Below are 24041 nucleotides of genomic sequence, written 5' to 3'. Positions count from 1 at the left end.
ACATAGAAAGGACCCAGGTGATTATTTGTATAAATATTAGAGGATAGGAATGTGAATAGATCCAACTATTTGAATGAAGAATGATGTGCGTATGTGTATACGTGTGTTTGCGTTTGATTTGGATTTTTATTTTATATTAGCTTTAAAACGTTTTCAGTCATATCGCTACGATGTCTGCAGCGTGACAGTTTATAGTAATGTCTAGCACTGGGGCATCATGCCTCAGACATGTAGCATGATGTCCCACCCAGTCACATTATCCTGACACCAGGCCGACCAGTCCTAACACTAACCTCTTAATGCTGAGCGCCAAACGAGGCAGCTGCTTGTACCATTTTTAGAAGTTTTAGGTATGTCTCGGCCGGGGTTCGAACCAGCCTTCTCATGCATCAGACGTATAATATAACTTTAAAGTAAATGAATGTTACATAGTAAGCTAGACCTGTTCTTGGGTTCGAAACGTGGTGGGGTGGAGGTGGCGGGAAATGTTTTCCTACATGAAAAGCTTTCCACTTATATTTGGCACTTCAACACCAAGTCTGAATCATTAGGAGCGTCAGATATATATATATATATATATATATATATATATATATATATATATATATATATATATATATATATATATATATATATATATATATATATATATATATATATATATATATATACATACATATATATATACATACATATATATATACATACATATATATACATACATATATATATATACATATATATACATATATATATATATATACATACATACATACATACATATATATATATATATATATATATATATATATATATATATATATATATATATATATATATATATATATATATGACTTGTAGTTTTTCAAAAGCAACAGAGAACAGATAAATGAACTTCTCATTGACATTGAACCGTATAGGAAGAAGATAAACATCTTAAAAATTCGGCAATTGTGCTCTGTCTAAGCTCGTTTGCATGGAGCAATCAGATTTAGGACAAGCTAACAATAGGCATGTTACTATAATACAAGGTTTCTAAATTTATTGATCAGGGCTCAGATGATAATTGTTTTGAACATTTATTTCACGGTGTGCATATTCCATATGGTATGTATGCGAAATAGGCTGAAATACAAGCTGGACTTTTGACGGGATTGAAACTTTAACATTGCAGATAGTTATGTATAACTGCTCAGAGGAAGATGCAACATACATTTAGCTGAAGGCAAAGAACAAAACAATTTTCATGTGTAAAATAAAGAATGCCTTTGTTTATTTTGTGAGGTAGAATATGTGATAAATCTACCAAGTTGTAGAAATGCTGTCAACAAACAATTTCAGTAATACGCTTATCCATTACAAACGCTGTCTATTGAAAGTTGAGAATTGTAAGAAATTGAAAATGAATTTGATATTTTACTAATAGCTTGGAATATTGAACGTGGAATATGTGATTCAAATCAACAGACATGTTGACGTGTTAATTGTACAATTGTATTGCTATAACTTATGACTACAGAGATGGATGGTAGCACTGTGCTGGATTAAAAGATTTGTCAAAATTTGTCTCGTAGATAAATAACTATAAATTTAAAAGCAGTAATAAAAATCTGTAAAAGGATTAAATTGTTTCAATCCGCCAAAGAACTTATAACTATAAACTATTACTAATTTAAATATCCATAGAGTATTAATTGAAGCTATATTAGTGTCAGAGGCAAACGCGTAAAAATGAAACTGACGCACACCTGCGAAAACGGTGCCAACGGAATACATGGAATGCCAAGGTCATACCTTGTCAAACACGACGAAGGGCATGCTATGCCCGCGGAAGGATCTTTCGTCTACCTAAAGACGCTAAGATGTAGAACACAATATACTATTTATGCAGTTAAAATATACAAATGCATTCCATCAAAGTGTTGTTGGACATTAAGACAATCCATAAGACATAAAAACCAATAGATTGCAGAGGCTCAGACTGCATTGAAGTATTTTACGATGTAATGACAAAGATTGATAATCTAGTATATGAAGAATTAAGATCCCCATAATGCATGAGCCATTGAATTCACAGGCCGAGATGATCAGCACTTACATCAACAAATATGAATTACATCTTTGACGAAACAATTTAGACCACGGATGTGTATCGAGACAAAGGTGAATGATCACGGTCACTTAACGTGCAAGAATATAGCTCCAGCATCTAACGAATAAAATATCAGATTCAAACACCCAGAACAAATAAGACTAATATGTTTCCCAGTTAGGACGGCCATCTGTGCATTACAACTTTGATTAAAAATTATCCAAATAAAGAGGTACAAATCATATCAAGCAGTTAGGATAAATGCATATAATTTAGCAAATATTTAATATTCGATAGGGTTATGACTTTTAACGTTTCAAAATAGAACTATAATTTTCTGGTTCATCAGTACTTATTTACTTATTTACAAACTATTTAGCCGGTAATACTTGTATCTGCTTGAAACCCATGAGGTATTTAGTCGAATATAAACTGGCAAAAAGAAACTGCAACAATTCGCTTTCCATCGCCTGTAATATACACGTTTGGCATTTGACAAATTGAAAACATTAATAACTTTTTGAAACCATGCTGTATGCAAGAGATAGAAACTAGTTTAATGTTTCATGATACAGTGTGTTGAAAATGATTTCCATATTATTCGACAATTTGTTTCCAGGTAAAAGCTGTTAATTAATTAAATGCGAAATATACAGTATTCTAAAGTTTGAATTTTTTTTTCTCCCTCGAATGTGTTAACAATTTGTCTGGTAGAATTCCATCCAATTTTATGAAATCTGCTGTGAACTAGGTGAAAATGTGATAATTAATTTTGAGACTTCTCGTATCAATTTGTGAACATATAGCCAGAAGTTATGCGGTTTATTACATTACACGTTAAAGTATTCCGATACTGGGCAGTGACATACATACATGTCTTTATTTCCTTGATGTGATATTATTGATTGTTCATTGCCTACTTTAATATCTGTGACAAATGTATCAAGTTCTGATTATGTGCTTCAACGTACAACTTTGGCACAACGTGTCATGCACAATGTTGAGGACACTGTGAAGAAATAACTTTGCCTTTTGACAGAATGAACAAGGTGCGCCATACAGCAATACAATTTCCCTTCAGACAAAGACTTACGTCTCATTTATATGAGTTCGCATCCTCTCTTCATGCCGAATGTTGTGCACCGAAATTACAACCTGTAGTTGACGTAGGTCTGCAGCCTTCGTTCTCTTTCCTAACGTTCAGTTTCAAATTTTGCAAACTTGCTCGGAACGTTTTCCACTTACACTACTAAGTTCCATTTTCATTTTTTATTCTTGTTTGTTCATGTTCTATTTATTTGCAACGCAATTTGAAAAGCTGAATCAACAAAAGTGCAAGATGTTTAAAAAGGTATGATGTAGGCAGGTTTGCTTTGATCAGTAAGAATAATTTGACCGTGAAACACGAGAGCCAGTTAGAATATATCAATTTTGGTGAAATAACAGTTATTTTTTTTACTAACCCTGCTCATCTTTCTGTTGCACCTCTTTCTACTCGACCTATTCATGCTCCAAGCAAAAAAAATATTCTGAACAATTTAGCCAATTATTTGTTTGTATTAGCGACAAAAGTAGCAGTGCTTGTTATTATTAGAGGCCTCATTAGTTTGTTGTGTAAGGGTGCTGTCCATGTGTTACTTGTTTTGGTACAATTTTTATTTATATTACTGTTCAATCGTGTAAACAAAAGCGACGAACATGATTGAGAAATGCTCTGTGCATAATATGTATTCTATTAACTATTTAAAAAATGAAACTAGAACAGCTATGCAGCTATTTGTGTAAATATAAATTTTGTTTATTTCATGATATTGTTTTTAATGTTTCTCAAATGGACATGGTTAACACTTTGTAATGGTCACTAGCCCTCGTGTGGGAGTGCGATTGACGTACACAGTGTACTGCAACATATACCAGAGGCAGAGGCGTAGCTATGATATTTTGCGCCCGGGGACGAACTATAAAACTGGCGCCCCAGCCCCCTCCTCGTTTAATCACATTTTTGAATATTACCCTTGTTTACTTATTATAATGTAACGTTTCAAGCCTCATTTTGGCGCCCCTGTACCTTGGCGCCCGGGGACATATGTACCCCCTGCCCCCCCCCCCCCCCCCCCGCTACGCCTCTGACCAGAGGCAGAGTAGTAGGGACGACAAAGACCGTGCGAAGTACGATATCATGATCGTGATGCTTCTTCTCTGTATAGTTGAATCCCTTTATCTTCTTTATTCTCTTCCACAATAGCTTCAAACATGATTATAAACCTGTATAAAATTATCCTTTACTGCTTTCTGGTTAGCTGTAGGGTTCAATCCATGTTTGTACGAGTTACTGGGGTTATATTGTTTTTATCCTGATGACACTACTAATTTTCGTAATCATATCAATCTGTAACAAAATTGGCATAGTCTAATTTCACTTTGTAGTTTTGAAATTCGGTCATAATGTTCTCTTTTGTCTTAATATTGAGAGGAAGGTTGACTTCCTTAACAGTATCAGATGCATTCGAATATGTTGTAAATAAATGATGGGATTTCTACCTGTGCACTTAATATGCAGATTACATAATCAGCTTTATGCTTTGATCAAAAATAGTTATTCCCTTATATGTTGATTTATTGATATCTACTATAAAGATAAAAGTCCAACCAGTAGGTTTATCTTTGGTACATAATTAATTTCATCAACTGAAAATTATCCTCATTATTCAACAGGACCAGCTTCATATCGATATTTACACAGGTATCAGCTAATATAGCAGATTTAGACTTCCCAAAATCCTTGGTTAACAGGTTTATGTACATTTGACCCATTATCGTTGCAGTAGTTCTTAATTTCCGTTGCGGTATCTCCGGTTATGATGTGGATAAATTTTAAAATTTCTACAGATCGAATTAAATTGTATGATATCAATACAACTGCTTCTTGATTACATTGGATTCATACCTATTTTTTGCATCTGAAAATAAATATAAAATTTGTGAACCCATTTGAATATTTCTGGTACATTCTTGTCTAATGAATTCCAATTTAAAATCTAACAACCAGATGCTGCCATCCATGCTACTAGCCAATACTTCAAATCACACGGTGATCTGCATCTGTTCGCTGAAGTATTAGTGTGAAATCGTAAAGTTAGTTTCGTTTGCGGTGGTCGTTATTTGCTTGGTTTGTTTTTCTTTTCTTTTTCTTTGAGGGGTAGGGAAGGGGCGTTTGTTTGTCAATTGGTGGGATGGTATCCAAAACGTTTAATGGCACATATGTAACAAATTTAGTTTCAGAATTGTCAATCATGTCACTAAATTCATACCGCATATAACTCAGTTCCCGTGAGTTAACCAATATATTGCACTGTACTGAATCGTCGAACAAGTGTAACGTGCTATATTCCTTTTTTCACTCTGAAGCAAATTATGCCAAAGAAAACGCATGCATATCTCCCTTCCGAAAACCTCTCATCCAGAGATGATAACGGAGACATGATTACATTGGAATCAGAGTGTATTACTTTTGGACTGAGTCCGCCAATGTTACCGCTGTAGGCACAGCTACATATCCAAACAAACCGTATTGTGGGTCTGTAAAAGTAGTATTATTATCAATGAATGAATCTAGTTAAGTCCGGTTTTAATAAATTCAATAACGTGGCACTTGCTCATGTTGTGTGAATTCACTGAACTTCTATTTACAATTTTCCCAAATTTGCATCTAATCTTTTTTTATGCTCCGTGACACTAGTATTTGTGTTTTGTATTTTCTTCGTATTCGATCTCTAGAGATGTGTACCTTTGACATAATAATTCAAGCTGGTTCCCATCAGTTTAAAGAGCTAAATTTTTCAATAACACATACTTTTTTAACATTCATCCGTTTCGCCATTAAAATCTCAGTTTCTTTCTAAATGTCGCATAGAGATAACTCTTGCTTGTAAAACATGCCCACAGTACCCTCTCTCTTCAAGTATTCTCGTTTTGTAAATAAACTAATCACATAGCTTTTCTCGCCTGATTTTAATACTTCCTTTGTAACTTTATAAATGTGTACATAAATGTGTACCTTTCAAAAATTGGTTAGCATTTTGACATTTTAACTGTTTCGCCGATTTTAAATGTATCAATTATGGAAATGGTGAACAGATTGGTTTATGCTTTACATTCATATTCTTCCTTGCGCATATCGACTTATTTGTGACGAGTTTCAATTCATCCAACAAAGAGCGTCGATAAAAGGCAACAAATTTTATGGTTTCATTTTGAGTAAAATACTTCTGCGTTGTAGTATTTTGGGTTTTGTTAAACCTTTCTTCTAAAAGCATGTTTAATCGAGCAAAGTTGAAAAGTACTCAGTGTTTTCCTTTTTAAGCAAATTCGTGTTAATTCTTCCTCATCAATCTGTATCATTTCATGGTTTGTCACTTTGAATATTTATCTACTAGCATCGTATATATCATCTCCCATTTGTGTTATTATTTTCAGTCCAAGACTATTTGAATGAGACATCTGCCGTTGTCCAAACATATTTTTGCATGTGAGCTATGTTTGCTTGCAACTGGTCATCATGTGTAGATATTCCGTTCTATCAAGAACTTTTTCAATTTAGTGTGTTTTGGTCATGTTTAATTTTTGATCGATATCTGTGTAAGCAACTAGATATTAATGAATGTAGTAAAGTTATGTCAAATGCTATTCGTTGTCGGTCGTTGAAAACATTATAAAATATGCAGAGAATACTTTCCACTTTATAAATTGTCATCAACAAGCCAGCATGAATCCATCTTTAAGTTTTAGCAATCTGCACCGTTTCATCGGTCCTTCCAAAGGTATAAAATGTTTTCAGATTTATGAAACAAGTTTAAACAAGTTACCCAATATGTCGAATCACAATTTGCTTTTCAAATCTTACTTTGTTCTAAGTAAGTTCTATCCATGTTCATGTCTAATCGTTGTAGACTGGTCTTGTCAAATTTACGAGATCTTCAGCTTTTACTGCAAATTTAGCCGAAGACAAGTTTACTGTTTAAACCGTCTTTCCATCAGGGTTGCTGCCCTTTTCTTACCATTGGTATCATTATTAAAGGAGATTTACCGCTCCAAAAACTCCGGAGCGAGTCATAATAAAACAATAATTATGGTACAAACAGCTGCCTCCCTTGGTGCTCAGTATTAAGAGGTTAGTGTTAGGACTAGTCGGCTTGCTGTCAGGATAATGTGGAATATGATGCTACATGTCTTCGGCATGTTGCCACAGTACTGGATATAACTATAAACTGCCATACTGCAAGCATAGTAGCAATATTACTAAAATTGTTAAAGTCACATTAAAAATCTAAATAACACACACACACACACATTAAATGTAATCTTTAAATCTGCATTTTTCCTGAGGCATTGTAATACATCTTCCTTAACGTCTGATATTTTACAATTTTAACTCATTTTATCATTTTTCAACACAGCTAGATCACACTTTAATCTCTTTCAAACCTGACAAATCTTGAATACAATGAAGCGATGTAGTATTAATAATTAATGATTATTTTTTTTATATTTAATGGTGATGTACAGAAATATAAGTGATCTTTAATAATTTTCAACCCCATACTACCCCAATCCAGCTTCAATGTTTTCCTTCCAGAACAATTCGCATCCAGAGACGACACATCGACGTCTTTCTTGCCAAGTAAATGTTAACTTTTCTATTTGATATATTCAGACCCTTCTACGGATTGTAAAAACATCTCAGATACTAAAACTACTGCTGTTAGATTTTGCTGCCCAACAGGAAATTGGAAAAGATTACCAAGTAAGCTCAGCTAGACTCGTACGTACTGACTCGTATGTATATCTGACTTCACGGTATTCCATACCGTGTACAACCATATGGGAACAACAGACAGTATGGGGTGATTCTTTTTATGAAACATGTACATTCCTTGCTTGTGCAAAGGTTGTGCTTATGCGTTTTGCATAACCATTAATTTGTTCCATTCAGTTGTGAACTTAGCTCAGTGCAAATGAAGTCTTCTTTGGTTTAATTGTTTCGAAATATGCATTCCATAAATAATGGGAAAATAAAAGGGAAAAAGGGATTTTCATTTGCCCCAAAATGTAGATACTAAGCATGACCTTAAGTACTCATAAGGCGTTGTTGTGGGGATTTTTCGCTCGCAGAAAGATAAGTATGGAAGTCTTAAGCTACCATTTGTCATGACATATTATTTCCATGGCATGAGTAATGAAGATCACGTCTTTTACGTCAACAAAACTAACCACCGGTTGCAATATGTTGAAATAACTATGCAGGCATGACACATTTACATACTTAGGTTGTTATATTGTGACAAGACAACGTAAATATATAAATATGTCTTCATGGTTACATACGCATATCAACAAATTACAGTCGATAACTCATTCTTTTGAAGTAAAGGACTTCGTCTCCATATTAATACTTCCACAAACCCGAGATCCTGTGATTTCGTATAATTAGTCACTAGATACTATCGAATCCCTCACTTACATACTCTCGAGTCCTCACAGCATGTATCACAAAATCCACGAGTTTAATTAATGGATACCTAATGTGGGTGTTGGTTTCGAATTGGGAATCAATATTGAGAAATGAGTTACATGTTTCTATTTTAACCATCTTCAGGATAAGTACACTAAACATCCCAAACTAAATTAATATTGAAACACGTGGAACTACAAATTAAACACACAATGCCGTAAAATAATCGGATTAAAATCAGATCTCCGCTGTCTTTCGTGAAGATCGGACGACGACCGCTTAAGGGTCGTATTCTGGTGACCTTTCAATAAACCAATGGAAATGCAACTTTCAAATATCTGAAAGTGTATCAAATCGTTTTGTACACCATCACGCTCTTCATCTACAATGCTCAGTCTCAAAAGACGACTTCACACTACTCAGTCTCCAGACACAAAGTTATAAGACTTCATCTGATTGGTTGATACAATTATCGATTATGGTAACAATATACGTTACCAGGACATGACCCCTATGCGGTGGCGATCAGATCTTCACGCATTACAGTGATCTCATTGTAATCAGATTATGCCGTAAAGGCGCCTGAAACCCACATTTAAAATACAATAAAAAGAATGCAACTAAGTTCTGTAGGCACTGTAACCGTCTAAATCCAGAACAAGAAATGTAATGCAAAGAAGGTTCCTTTCGAGAAAGGTGTAATCCATTAGATTCATATTCTGTAATTTTGCTAACTGAAGAGTTACTCTCTATATTGATAAGCTAATGCATAACTTACAGGAAAGTCGGGCACAGACTGACTGTGACATCTTCATCGCCGTGTCGTAGTCGTACACGAGACTCAGGTACCAATCATTAGTATCGTCTTCTATCGGCAACAGGGAGTTGAGACATAGGAGGGCCCTATCGTATATACTGTAATAATAATAATAATAATAATAACAATGTAGCAAATATGACGTTGATAAATAAAGTGCAGGTAGTAAAATATTCCGACCCACCCACACACTCGCAAATGTTTTGAACTCAGTGATAATAAATAAAACATCACAACGTACAATAATCATATTCTAACAAATACACACTGTACAGAACACACACAACACACACACACACACACACATACACACACACACACACACACACACACACATATATATATATATATATATATATATATATATATATATATATATATATATATATATATATATATATATATATATATATATATATATATATATATATATATATATACATGTGTGTGTGTGTGTGTGCCCATTCCAGTGAGGTGAGACAGAACAATGCGAGCCAACCGCTCCGGTGGCCTTGTGGTTAGAGCGTCCGCCTCGGATGCGGGAGGTCGTGGGTTCGATCCCTGGTCGAGTCATACCAAAGACTTACAAAAATGGTACTAACAGCTGCCTTGCTTGTAGCTCAGCATTAATGGTTAGTGTTAGGACTGGTCGGCCTGGTGACAGGATAATGTGACTGGATAGGACATCATGCTACATGTCTGCGGCATGATGCCCCAGTGCTAGACATCACTATAAACTGTCACGCTGCAGACATCGTAGCGATATGACTGGAAAATTGTTAAAGCTACGTTAAAAATCCAAATCACACACACACACACACAATGCGAGCCCAAAACAAAATATTGATAGACAAATCGTGCTAAATGACTAGCTATTGTCATGTTATCATGTTCGACTTGTAAAGAGCAAATGTTTTTATCCTGAATATTAGGTGTCCCGGGGGACCGAGTGGGGAAATGTGGTTATATGAGAAAGGCTGACAGCAGCTAACCGTGAGTCGGTCGTTCTTTCCGGAGTTAGTTTTCCTGGTTTCTTCCCGTATCAGATATACTTGCCACCATGTATAGCTTATGATGAGCTGTGCAAAAAAAGGCGTTTAACTGACAAACCACAGTGCACAGCTTGAATATTAATTAAGTTATTAATGACCAATTACTGTCGAAAAATCCTTCAAGCATATCAAAGCTGTCATACAACTAACGAAGTGTACGGCGAACAAAATTATGAGTTACTTTCAGCGTTGAAATACATTGCATTGACCCAGACCATTTGTTTCAAGCAGATGATTGTTCTTTTAATGCAAGTAGCATATATATTTTGGAATGTATTTCAACCATTTTAATGAAAATGTACCCGAAATCCATGTAAAATGGGACACCCGATTCGTTCGATTTGCACATGCAAAAGTACCTGAAATCCATATAAGAATGGACACTTGATTGGCTCATTTGCACATTGGCATACCGGTTCAAAACTAAAATATGTTTGGTGTACGCTGAGTATTTGGTACTTACCTTAAAGTAGTTTCAATTGGCGAAGACATTATTAATTTCAGGTCGGTGATGAATCCAGTTGTGACGTGTTTAATTTTGTTTTTGTTTTTTAGAGCACGTTAATAAGGTTTATGCGCTGCTATACAAATGTATGAGGCCATAAGATGTCATACTACCGGTACAAGGCCTTAGCAAACGTGGGCCCGATTTGGATCATTTTGGCTGGGCCCTCAGGGTTTACGCGCGGGAACCCCTGTGAACACGGCATTTGGAGATAAACTTTTAAACGAGTTTTATATGATATTGAACATAAAATGTTCTGCAATCGCTTTAAATGTACTTTCTTTCTACTGACATGCGTTTAAAAATTACTAACGCGCCGGGCCACCGTGAGAACAGGTCCCGATTGGGCCAAATCGGTCCAATTGGTCTAAGGACGCCCTGCATACTACGTTGCATTAAGAAAATGTGTTTGGTATCTTAGTTGTTAATTATATTAATTATATTAAATCTTAAGAATTTGCACCATTAAGGATATAAATACATCACGTTTAAGGGAGACAACTTGTAATAGCACGAATCTGTCCGATTTCAGATTTCGCGCAACTATCCGAATTCAATCCATATCGTCAAGTTTTTATTTTAAATTTATAATTCGTAGAGACAACAGCCTTCAGAACTTTATCCTTTACATCAGTTTGCAGATATATATATATATATATATATATATATATATATATATATATATATATATATATATATATATATATATATATATATATATATATATATATATATATATATGTGTGTGTGTGTGTGTGTGTGTGTGTGTGTGTGTGTACTATTCTCTGCCAGTCGTGCTTTAAAGGTAACCAAGAAACGGCATTGCGTCAGACCAAAAGGCATGTACGTTTAGTATTCGTATATTTTGCAGAATTTTCTTTCTGAGCGTTCATACAATCTGTGTACTCATATTTCACGTTGCTTAGATTTCCTTAGCAACATAAATTAGTTTCCACCTAACAACGACAAGAAAAAAAAATCCTAACTTAATGTTATCCTAGATCTGAAAATGAAAGGAATATTGCAGCTTCACGGAGATTACAGGGGTGACTTTACTTGACCCCGGTAATATTTTCATTATTCCAGATTAAACGAATAAATGAAATATAAGCGGTGCATTGAAGCCTAATGGAACGGTAATACTAATTAACACTAATGTGTCGTTACAAATTGAATCTCTACGCGTAAGATGTTGAAACTATTCTTAACATTTCCAATATTATGGCATATTTCATACTGCATCACTACATAAGTGTCAGTACTTCGTACTGGATCACTAAATCAGTGTCAGTATTTCAAACTGCATCACTACATCAGTACCAGTATTTCATACTGGATCACTATATCAGTGTTAATATTTCATACTGGATCACTATATCAGTGTTAATATTTCATACTGGATCACTATATCAGTGTCAATATTTCAAACTGAATCACTACATCAGTGTCAATATTTCATACTGGATCACTATATCAGTGTCAATACTTCATACTGGATCACTATATCAGTGTCAATATTTCATACTGGATCACTACATCAGTGTCAATATTTCAAACTGAATCACTACATCAGTGTCAGTATTTCATACTGGATCACTATATCAGTGTCAATATTTCATACTGGATCTTTCATAATTTCTTATACAACTTATGAGAGAAAAATTATAATCGTCAAAATGAGCAACATATACATAATACTCCATTTGCAATGAACATGTGTTTCAAAAGGCAAATTCATATGTACTATAGGAATAATACGGAACTGTGCTTATGTGTAAAACGGCAACCTCCTCGCTACTAACGGAATAATTCGGAGCTCGACGTGTGTGTGTAAAACTACCGCCTCCTCGCTACAAAAGGAATAATTTGGGGATGGACGTGTGTAACAGAATAAACTGATCTGTACAGATGTGGAAACCGGCAACCTCCTCGCTACTAAAGGAATAATTCGGAGCTGAATATATTTTTAAAATGGCAGCCTCCTCACTACTAAAGGAATAATTATATGTGTGGAAAACGGCAACCTCCTCGCTACCAACAGAATAAACTGAGCTGGACATATGTGTAAAACGGCAACCTCCTCGCTACTAAAGGAATAATTCTGAGCTAAACATCTGTGTAAAATGGCATCCCCCCTCGCTATTAAAGGAATAACTCCGATGAAAACGTCTTCTTGATAAAGAGTTCGACATCTGAATATGAAAATGGATTACATGTGTACATATTACGGGTAGCAAAGAAGCAGTGTTTTGAAAAGACTAGATGATTTTAAATGCGCAAGTGATCATACTGAAACACTGGACTGTTGCTGACAGCTTACTAGCAGTAACCGCACTGAAACACATGAACAATGTTGGCAACCAGCTAGTAGTGCCGGATAAGTGATGATACAGAAATGTATGAATGTTGATCACATGTAACTAGCAGTGATCATACTGAAACATGGGAACGTTGTGGACAAATAACGTATCAATATGAATGATGCCCACAACTAACTAGCAGTGATCATACAGAAACACAGGAATGTGGTTTATATCTAACCAGCAGTGATCACACTGAAACATGTGACTGTTGTTGTTTATTTTGCCACTAATCAGCAATGTTAATTGCACTCTACAGCCTTGATGTAACCTGTGATTAAAAAAGACATGAATTCTGGACCTAAAACTGACGAAGGAGAATCGTTCACTCACAGAAAGATAGATAATCCAATAATTTAAGGAACAATTTGAAAAATGTAAAATGTTGACAATTTAATATATGTGAACAGAATTAAAGTAAATAAACATTATTTAAGGCGATCGATCTTATGTGCATTTTTTATACACACATCAGCTTTGTTTACATGGCAACAAATGTGTTTTTTGCCTAATCCACTGGTTTTAAAATTAGAGTCGGTAGGTTGGGATGTACGCAATGGTAGTCTCTCGAGTCGAGGAAGACAAGTTGTGCGATCTCATTCAACGGTGGACGCGCATGTGGCTCCTGAGTCCAAATTCTGATGCACACAGGCGGTTGCAGGTGGGGCATGGGACACCTGTGGTTGGTGGTATTTGTGATACAGTTCTGTGACGTCTCTCCCGAGTTACAGCAAGACGCTGGCGGCGGTCATCCTCAAAGGTGGAACAGGCTTTTCTGGTCAGCGCTCGCCAATGGCTTCTGCCCAAGGCAGCGAGCTCGAGCTGGCGGGGTTGGAGGTCTGTCCATTTGATGTTCATTTTGAGGTTGTCTTTGTACCTCTTATGAGGGCGGCCTTGGTTTCGGTTTCCCTGGGCTACCTCGCCATAGAACAACTGCTTTGGGATTCTGCTTTGATCCATGCGGATGACATGGCCAGTCCAACGAAGCTGGGCCTGGATTAGTGTGGCTTCGATGCTTGTTGTGTTGGCTCTGTCAAGGACTTCCTGGTTGGTGATTCGGTCCTGCCACTTGATCCGCATAATGGATCTCAGGGAGCGCTGGTGAAATTGTTCCAACTGACTGATATGTCTTCGGTAGAGTGTCCACGTTTCACAGCCATACACGAGAGACGTGAGGACAACTGCATTGTACACTTTCATCTTTGTTGACAGGCGTATGTTCTTGTGCTGCAAAACCTTGGTTCGAAGTCGTCCGAGTGCTTGAATGACTTTTTGGATCCTCGCAGTGATTTCTTTGTCCAGGGAGCCGTCGCTAGATATTGTGCTGCCAAGGTATTTGAAACTGTCCACATTCTTCAGCTGTATGTCGCCAATGGTGATACAAGGTTGTGAGGGGACAGTGGTTGGGGCAGGATGGAAGAGGACGTCTGTCTTTCCTAGGCTGATTATGAGTCCAAATAAGTTGGAGGCTTCAGAGAATCTGTCCATGATTGCCGGTAGGTGAGTCTCTTCATGGGCCATGAGGGCACAGTCATCTGCAAAGAGTGCTTCAATGATGAGTCTTTCCAGCGTCTTTGTTTTTGCAGCTAGGCGACGGAGATCAAACACTGATCCATCCAGGCGATATCTAATGTAGATGCTAATGTCAAGGTCACGGATGGCATGGAACAGTACCTGTGCGAAGAAGAGGTTGAAGAGTATCGGAGCAAGTACACAGCCCTGTTTGACACCATTAGATATTGGGAATTTCTCAGAGGGTTCACCGTCTGAGAGAATTTCTCCAGTCATGTCAACGTGGAGGAGCCGAATAAGGTTGGTAAACTTCTGAGGACAACCAAGTTTCTTGAGTACTACCCACAGTGCGTCTCTGTTGACTGTATCAAAAGCCTTTGTCAGGTCCACGAAGACAGCATACAGATTCATGTTCTACTCAAGACACTTCTCTTGGACTTGTCTCACTGCAAAGATCATGTCAACGGTGCTGCGGTCTGGGCGAAAACCACACTGAGACTCGGGGAGGTTATCTTCTGACACTGCCGCAATAAGCCTGTTGAGAATGATGCGAGCAAGTATTTTGCCAGCTATGGACAGCAGGGAGATGCCTCTGTAGTTACTGAAGTCCACACGTGTGCCTTTATTTTTATAGACGGTCATGATTGATGCGTCCCGGAGGTCGTTTGGCATCTCTTCTTCCGTCCAGATGCTGATTAGCACATCGTGGAATGCCTCCAGAGTCTGTTCACTGAGAGCCTTGTACACCTCCGCTGAGATACCATCCTTTCCAGGTGCCCTGCCACAGTTAATTTGTTTAATGGCCCTCCTCAACTCCTCTATCGTTGGTGGAATATCAAGTTGGTCGTGCGTTGGCTGCTGGGGTATTTGGTTAAGAACCGATGAGGGCATGTTTAGGAGCTGACTAAAGTGCTCTTTCCATCTTTCCTTAATGCCATTCTTGTCCTTTATTAGTGTAATGCCATCTGCAGCGAGCATGGGCGCAGAGCAGGACTTTGCGTGGCTGAAGATTGACCTGATGACGTTATAGAACTCTTTGGAGTTGTTAGTGTCAGCATAGCTTTGCACTTCATCAGCTTTCTTTTCCCACCAATGGTCATGCATCTTGCGGATTTCCCTCTGAGCCTCAGCTTGATAGAATTTGAAGCTGTCTTTCTTGTTGATGGAGTTTATGTCATTCTGCCAGTCCATGAATGCTTTGTTCTTTTTGGCAAGCAGATCTTCAATGGCATCGTTGTTCTCGTCGAACCAATCTTGATGGATTCACTTCTTTGGGCCCAGGGTCTCCATAGCTGTTTCTCTTATCGTGTCCCTGAGCTTGTTTCATTTTTCGGAGGCATTTCCACATATCGGTCCGTTTGTTGATAGCTTGTCATCTAGTCTCTTCTGGAAATTGAGCTTGGTGGATGTATGTATATGATACGTATTATCATATATACTGTACTAAGCGGTTCAAGTACTGGGCTAAAGCGGCTCAATCAGATGCAATTTCGAGACTTATTTTTATTTTGGAGGGTCGTCAACGAAAAACCGGGACTGTCGGACTACAGGAAATATTTTATTTTGCCTAAGTACTATATATTACTTTATTATCTTTCTTTAACAAATTGTTTGAAAAATTATTTAAATTTGCCCTGCATTACATTTCAAAATGAATCAATGAAATCAAGTTTTTTATCGAGTAGCAAATCGTAATCTAAATTACGTCCTATCTTTAATTCTTTTCAACTATTCTATATTTCCACATTTGTATATTTTTTCTTATGATTATCATCTCACTTATGAAGCATGATTTATAAGGCAAACTGAAAGGTTTATAAGTTTCATTCTATTGGATACGAAATATTATACCATATGTGAGATACTGCATCACTAAATAATGATGGCATTATACATAATTGACAACTTATGTGTGTTCTGTTGTACAATCAACGAAAATTGTCCCATGGTTAACAAAACCGACAAACTTGATGACACGTTTTTATTTATAGAAATAGAAACAAGTCTTCCGTGGTTCCAGGTGTCTGGCCCGCGTAAGTATGTTTGTCAGAATAACCTCTGTATTCGACTTTCATAAACTTTCCCAAATGATGCTTATGCATGCGAGACTGCCAAGATAATAACTGATTGCATATTAGCTTAGCAACGTTAGACCCAAAGTAATATTATCTAAATGTCTCAGCTGAATACACGGGTGATGTTGAAAATATGTATGCAAAATTATAACACAAAACATTAACATTGTTTTACAAAAACGAAACATGCTTTTGCTTAAGAAGGCAAGATAGGAAAGTCAGAAAGTTCAAGCACATCAGCGTATAAACTTTAACATTGTTCACCATCATGAATCAAGCTTTCTGCTTAAGCAGACGAGAGAAGATATAGATAATCATTTTGCAGATAAGCATGTAAGCTTTTGATCATTAGCGATCGGAATATTATCTGCCTTCTCCGTCAAGTCAGAAAGAAACCTCGGCTGTAATTCGTCGTCGTTGAGGACTATATCCTGAACTACGTTTCTTCAAATGAAACAATATGGTAGCGGACGGAGACAACGTTACAATCGGAAGAAAACATTCTCGCTCTTTGCTCTCGCAACATATATGATGCAAACTGCCAGAGGCGAATCACCAAATACATCAAATCAATGACTATTTCTACAACTACTTCTGAGCTTATTCCACGACCAAATTGAAATAGCCAAGTGATGTTCCGGTCAGATCTGTATTGATCACACAGACTATCCTCGTCATTTTCATTCAAGCCGAGCAGAAACCTCAAATGTAATCCATTGCCATTGATAAGTATATTCTGAACTACTTTTGTTCACATGGCACAATATGGCGGAGGAAGGAGACAAAGTCACAATTTAGAATATGGTTGGCATTTTCTGTTGTGATATAGGTGATGCACTACACCAGAGGCGAATCGCCGATCGCTGCAGTGATATTATAAAAATAATAATAATAATAATAATAATAATAATAATAATAATAATAATAATATAAAGACTTTGTATTGCGCCAAATCTTGATAAGCGCTAAGCACTTTACAACATCAGGCAACACCTGAAACATAAAAAATAGGTTCACTTGAACTGATTTAGAAGAGTATCGATGTGCATAAAAGAAGCACAAACAACGCTCCTTTTTTGTACAAATATTTAAGTTCTAGGTTGAGGCTTTCTGTTCGATTGTGTATTGTTTTGCTATTGTTTTTCTGTTGTTGTTTTCTTTTCTCTTCAAATAATTAAATCCACCCTACTTAATGAAGAGGAGTCAGAAATTGTTTTTTTTTTTCTTTCTTTCATTTCTCTAGAATTATATATGACGTATAATAACTTTAATCCAAAAAGCACATGATAGAAAATTAATAATTGTATTTGATATTAATGAGTCCACCTTTCTTAGTGAGGCGGACTTAGAAATTAAAGATATTTTATTTCCTCTAGAATATATATGACGTTTAATAGCGTTAACGCAAAAGGCATGTGACACAAAATTAATCATTTTATTTCATATTAGGTATAGACTGAAGACCTAAAGCTGATTTAACTGTTACTGAAAACGTTTAAAATCTAAACCATAATTCATCATACGTGTATATTTTAAATCATTTTGAAATGACTAACTTTACCGAGAACTGATGGATTGCAGTCAAATTTGGCATACATCTTGATGGAGATGACACCGTTAATGAGTTGTATTTCCATCATTATACGTCATGTCCAATGACTGCCACTTCTCTTAACATTGGCTTTCCCGAACATAAGTGCCTTTTTTTAAAGCATTGCTAACAAATCTAGTGGTAAGTGCCCTTTGTGATGCACCCTTTCGTAATAGACTAAGCTTCATTTATTTTAATTATTCTTTTCATCTCAGATTATAATTGTGCATTTTTGCTGATGCCTTGATGAATCTAAGTCTTATCTATCATGTGTGAAAACGTAATATTAGTTGACGCATTTAACACATTGTTCCTGTCATTAGTGCTGTTCCGTTTATTTGCATTCATCAACATCTATACCCGTGAGTCAGGAATTATTTTCCATGTTCTTCGACAATCTTTCAGGCTTGAATGTGTACAATGAATATATGCGATAAGGAGAATACAAACTAGAAGTCTGTGTTCGTAAACCGCATATTTCCACGCTTATCCGTTTTGACCATCCGAACCTCCATCCCTATATTGTACTTCTTGTCTACGCCCCATTGAGTTAGGTTTACCCAAAGGATACTGTTATCTACATATGTGGCTTTTGCTTTTCGTGTCCATTATAGTGGTAAAGGAGTAGTGATCTTGAGAGTTGGGTTATGGGTTTAGTACCAACCGGGTAAAATATACACAGGGCAAATATTGGTTGCACATTTGAATTCCTTTCATTTTTATGCTCATTAAGTGTAAGTATGATTCGAGAGTGCAGATCTCAAGAGTTTCCAAGTTATGACTCAGGAGTTATATCCCATTAGAGTACGGATGAGTATGGTTGTTTTAGGATAAGTGAAGAAGCCAGTGTCATTTACACATCTGATTTTTTTCTCACCCAAGCGACAGAGAAATCTGTCGGTTTTGCTAACCTTGCTTTGTCTATCTCAGTCTGGTTATCTCAGACCAGTCATCTCAGTCATGGTGTCAACGCGCCAGGAACTACTTTAAAAAGAAGCGATTGCTATAAAATCCAACAACAACAACAATATATATGTATAACAAAAAGAAAAACTCATAAAGCAATTTAAGGCCTCTCAAACGTTGATAACACCATACAAAATATTTTGACACACACATACGCACACACATTCCAGGCAATATATATCACTGGCCACACAAAACCGACCGCTCCGGTGGCCTAGTCGTTAGAGCGTCCGCCTCGGATGCGTGAGATCGCGGGTTCGAACCCCGCTTGAGTCATACCAAAGACTTATACAAATAGAGCTAGCAGCTACCTCGCTTGGTGCTCAGCATTAAGCGGTTAGTGTAAGGAATGGTAGGCCTGGTGTCAGGATAATGTGACCGGGTGGGACATCGTGCTACATATCTGCAGAATGATGCCCCAGTGCTATACCTCACTATGAACTGTCACACTGCAGATATCGTATGCGATACGACTGAAACATTGTTAAAGCTACATTAATAATCCAGAAACACACAATCCACACAAAACCAAACTCCTTCAAGTGCTACTTCAAAGCCGGCAAAAACCAGAAATGTGTTATGTCAAACTGGTTTTTTTCTAACTTTGTCGAACACCCAATATCCGCCCCAGTTGAATCAAATATAATAATGCGATTGTAAATGTAAACTCCTGTACTTACCAAGCAGAATGTTTCATTCATCAGTCCCCGTGCCATTCCACAAAATGATTTCCATATGGCGTATCACTTGACTAGAGATAGCAATATTTGCCATATTTCCAGGACAGAAAATATAAATTTCCTAGACTGTCGTGGATTAGAAATTTCCTGATATCGCTACACACTTTGTTAGAACTGTACCCTTTATGTCTTTGAACTCCACAATATAGTACCGTTGCCTATCATAATAGAACGTTCAAATTAGAACTGACGAAAGTTAACACTTAATCGTATAAAATACAGTATTTATTTATTGTCAATTTCATGTGACATCCATCGATTAAATGTGATATTATAGAAATAATATCAAATGATTTTATGTTTCTATTTTCTCATGCATAGAACTTTGTACTTACGGTCGACAGGTCGCCCCATTACCCTCATTATCATATCCGTCTTAATGCGGAGTACATAAACATGTATTTCGGAAAAACAAAAACACATGGTTCGTCTCGCTCATTGCGAATTACTTCCAGCACATAACAATTATAACTTTTTTCTTTATTACATTAGCTAGATTCCCTCTTAAATAATTATTCTGATTTTCATAAAAGTGTACAAAACCTGATGGCCATTATATATAGTGAGAAGCAATAACAGTAACTGATTAATACTGTTTTGACTCTGCTAATTACATTGCTAGGGTGCAAGGTTATTTTCGTTTAGATGGAATATATTGGGTGAGAAAAATAATCTAGGTCGTTGTTTGTTACAAGACAAGGAAATCCTAGTCGCGGGATTTCATTAGTTGTCCTCGCACGAGGCTAAAGCCCACGAGAGTCTGGGTTGTATTTTATTTATCATATCCGGTTACTATAATGGATGGAGCCAATTGACAGTATAAACAATCAGACCAGTAAACAAGTAGCTATACATTAAAAAACCGGACACCGGTCTTCCAAAATCTTTCATATATACGACATCGATTAAAACTGATAGCTAGAGACTAAATTCAGTTTAAAGCATTCCACATTTATCAGAACAGGTACTGAACCGTTTTTGGAGTTTGTGTTCATTGTTACATATACGTGATGATGAGACTGCGGAGTTTGCCAACTGGATGTTGGACTGCTGGCAGCCGATGCTAACATGATTGTAATTTCGTTCTTGTTGATGAATATCTTTATCAGATTGGTGTTAACAAACACTCGTCTACACTAAAATATAATGTTATTACGGGTAAAATAGAATTCAACGGTTTGTACCACTCTGAGGCATCAATACCATCTCAAAGTTGACTTGTAAGCATAGGATTGGCATGCAAAACTCTTGGTCGAAGAATTGTCCGATTAATATTTTTTGGTCGAAAACGTGAACAATTGTTTCAGACATCAATGGCGCAAGTAATATATTTCTAAGTGAACTGAACCTAGGTCTCCTTGACGAACAGCTGTTGCAGACTTGTATATTCTCCAAGTACATATTTTCTATGATTGTATCGCAGTTATACAAGTGAAAAGGTCAATTGGTTGGAAGTGCATGTGCGTGCTACACCTAAACAGTGCCAGATTGTCGAGCAATTATACTTCGCGATCACATTGTTAATTGAAGTACTACGATGGACCCTCAACCGTACCGAAGTGAAAAAATTATTGACGCGGAACAGCTACGAGATAAAATCAACAAAAGAACTACGGTACTCACTAAATATAAACGTGTTTGTGTTGTCAATGATGTAATTTGTAATGATGTAATTTGTCGAATCACCGCTGCAGCAGCCATATATAGCGTGTGTGGCGGGAATCGTAACTACAGCGACTATCACTGCAACACCAATCAAAACTGGTTTCGTGGCTATATCGATTGCAACTGATGTCACGCGAGGTGCTGGTGACATAATTTCATACAATTATATCTAAGAAAACGTATCTATTCGAAACTTATCGCTACAGCACAAATAGTCTCAGTACGATTAGTAACTCTATTCGATTGATATCGAGGATAAAGCGAGTAGCATGGCGTAGTTCTAAACCGCTTTGGCGGAAATGGAAAACCACCAACGTCTTCATGCGCATGTACGAAACCGATGCATTAGCGACCCAAAACAAGTAACTGATATACATTCAATAATAACTGAGTACATATTTGTCAGTGTATATTAATATGTGGTTAACTGTTTACGCTAGTCGATTTCCCTTTGAAAAATCATTTTCGTTTACGAAGGGTAAAATCATTTGAACTAGCACATTTTGCTGCGCAAAAAATTATTATTGTTTGCGATGAGTATACCAAGAATAGCAGCAATGACACCGATGTTTGCAGCATATACAAGGACGGGTTTGTCTGGTTGGAGCGTTTTGCTGCTGTAATAGCGGTGTAACTGCATACTGACTTTATAAGCCCAACCACACGCGTAAATGATATCTTCGCATGTAACGCTCAGGTAAAAATGTGTAAAGTAATAAATGTTTAGAAGCCCGTTGACCTATACAGTCACTTATATCTGCGAACATGATTATCATACACCCTTTTGTTACATTTTAGTTATTATTTATTTTTATAATGTGGAATATATGTCTTAAATAAAGTAATTAATCAACTATTGACAATAGGCGGGAATTTATGGTAACAAGGTTTAGTTTCATAAAATGGTTGCTCTCATGTGTCCTAATAAAATAAACTATTGAGATACTCTCTCGTAAAGTGTTTGGTGACTTGACATATAAATAAATCTGTGTTAAGTATTTGTCTATGTTTTGTTGCACGCATTATGAAATATTCACATACGGCTTAGTACGTCGCACTGATAAATCATATGAATATGAAGCCTCTTGAAGGTTTGGTTCTTAATTTGATTACAGGAAAGTTAAAGGTGTTATTTTCTCGTTTAAAAATCCTTGCATATTACGAGTGTTGTCTTGAGGTCTTTGGAAAAATTATACAGAACAACTTCGAGACAAACTCATGTGTTGTGTCCAACATTGATTTTTCTTTCCTTTTCTTTTCTTTTCTTTTTTTCTCTGTTTGAAGTCAAACTTATGATAGCTAATTTTAGATGACTGGCGTGTTACAATATGCTGCTGTCAGCATCCTAACTTAAATTATTCATTTTCAGACATCAAGCACAGATGTCAGCATTGTAAACCAAAAAATGTTGTTTTTTTTCTAATACATATATGTTTGGGTTCTTTGTAGAGTCTTCATTATAGGACTCCTATTGTTTCTTTCTCTGATAAAAGCATGCACCGAATCACTAGGACCGTCAGTGCGAATGCCCGAAGGGCCAGGGTTTTCTAAACTTGTGGTTTTCACAGCCATAGCCCGAAATCATCATCATCAGCAGCAGGAAAATATCCAATTAAATATGAAATACATTTTTCACGCAAATGATAAATGAAACTATGTACCAATCATGCCTGGTGAGAGGTTGTGTAAACACGACGGAATAACCATAATAATACCACGACAATATGTAGACATACATGATAGCCCATTCAATTATTCCTTTCAAACGTTAACATCTTTTATGCACATGCTTCAGATTCATTTCCGTTCATTGTCGGGACAAGAACTCTGCATAAATGGCTGCTTCAGGTAGATGCCTTATAAAACAAAACAGAGGTCATGGACGGCAAAACCTCCATCTGTGGTTTACACGGATTTTGCCCGAGGACTTCAATAAATAATCACCGCTTTCGTTATTACAAACGATGACGAAAACAACAGCAGCATGAATAACAATTACCTAATATGCAAATTTCTTTGTGACTGACCAACTTGTCAAGGAGACATTATATTGTTATATTTTAAATGAGCTAATATAAACAGGAAACAGCGTTGGTAATGTGCTATGGCATAATGATGACGACTGCCCTCGTGATACTGACCGGTGATGAATGAA

At 36.5% G+C, this 24041-nt stretch overlaps 1 protein-coding gene across 1 annotated transcript in view; it reads right to left on the bottom strand.

The window, feature by feature from the left end:
* The window catches only part of LOC149776801 (uncharacterized), a 43839-nt gene that overhangs the window by 7048 nt on the left and 12750 nt on the right, over nt 1-24041 (bottom strand). The window contains exon 3 of the mRNA XM_089941499.1: nt 9382-9518. Coding sequence (XP_089797625.1) covers nt 9382-9518 — 137 coding nt within the window. The remainder of the gene's footprint in view (nt 1-9381; nt 9519-24041) is intronic.

This window comes from Sinohyriopsis cumingii, chromosome 18, assembly GCF_028554795.1.
Source record: "Sinohyriopsis cumingii isolate HCF-2022 chromosome 18, ASM2855479v2, whole genome shotgun sequence".
NCBI lineage: Eukaryota > Metazoa > Mollusca > Bivalvia > Unionida > Unionidae > Sinohyriopsis > Sinohyriopsis cumingii.
This window is presented reverse-complemented; position numbering and strand designations above follow the sequence as displayed.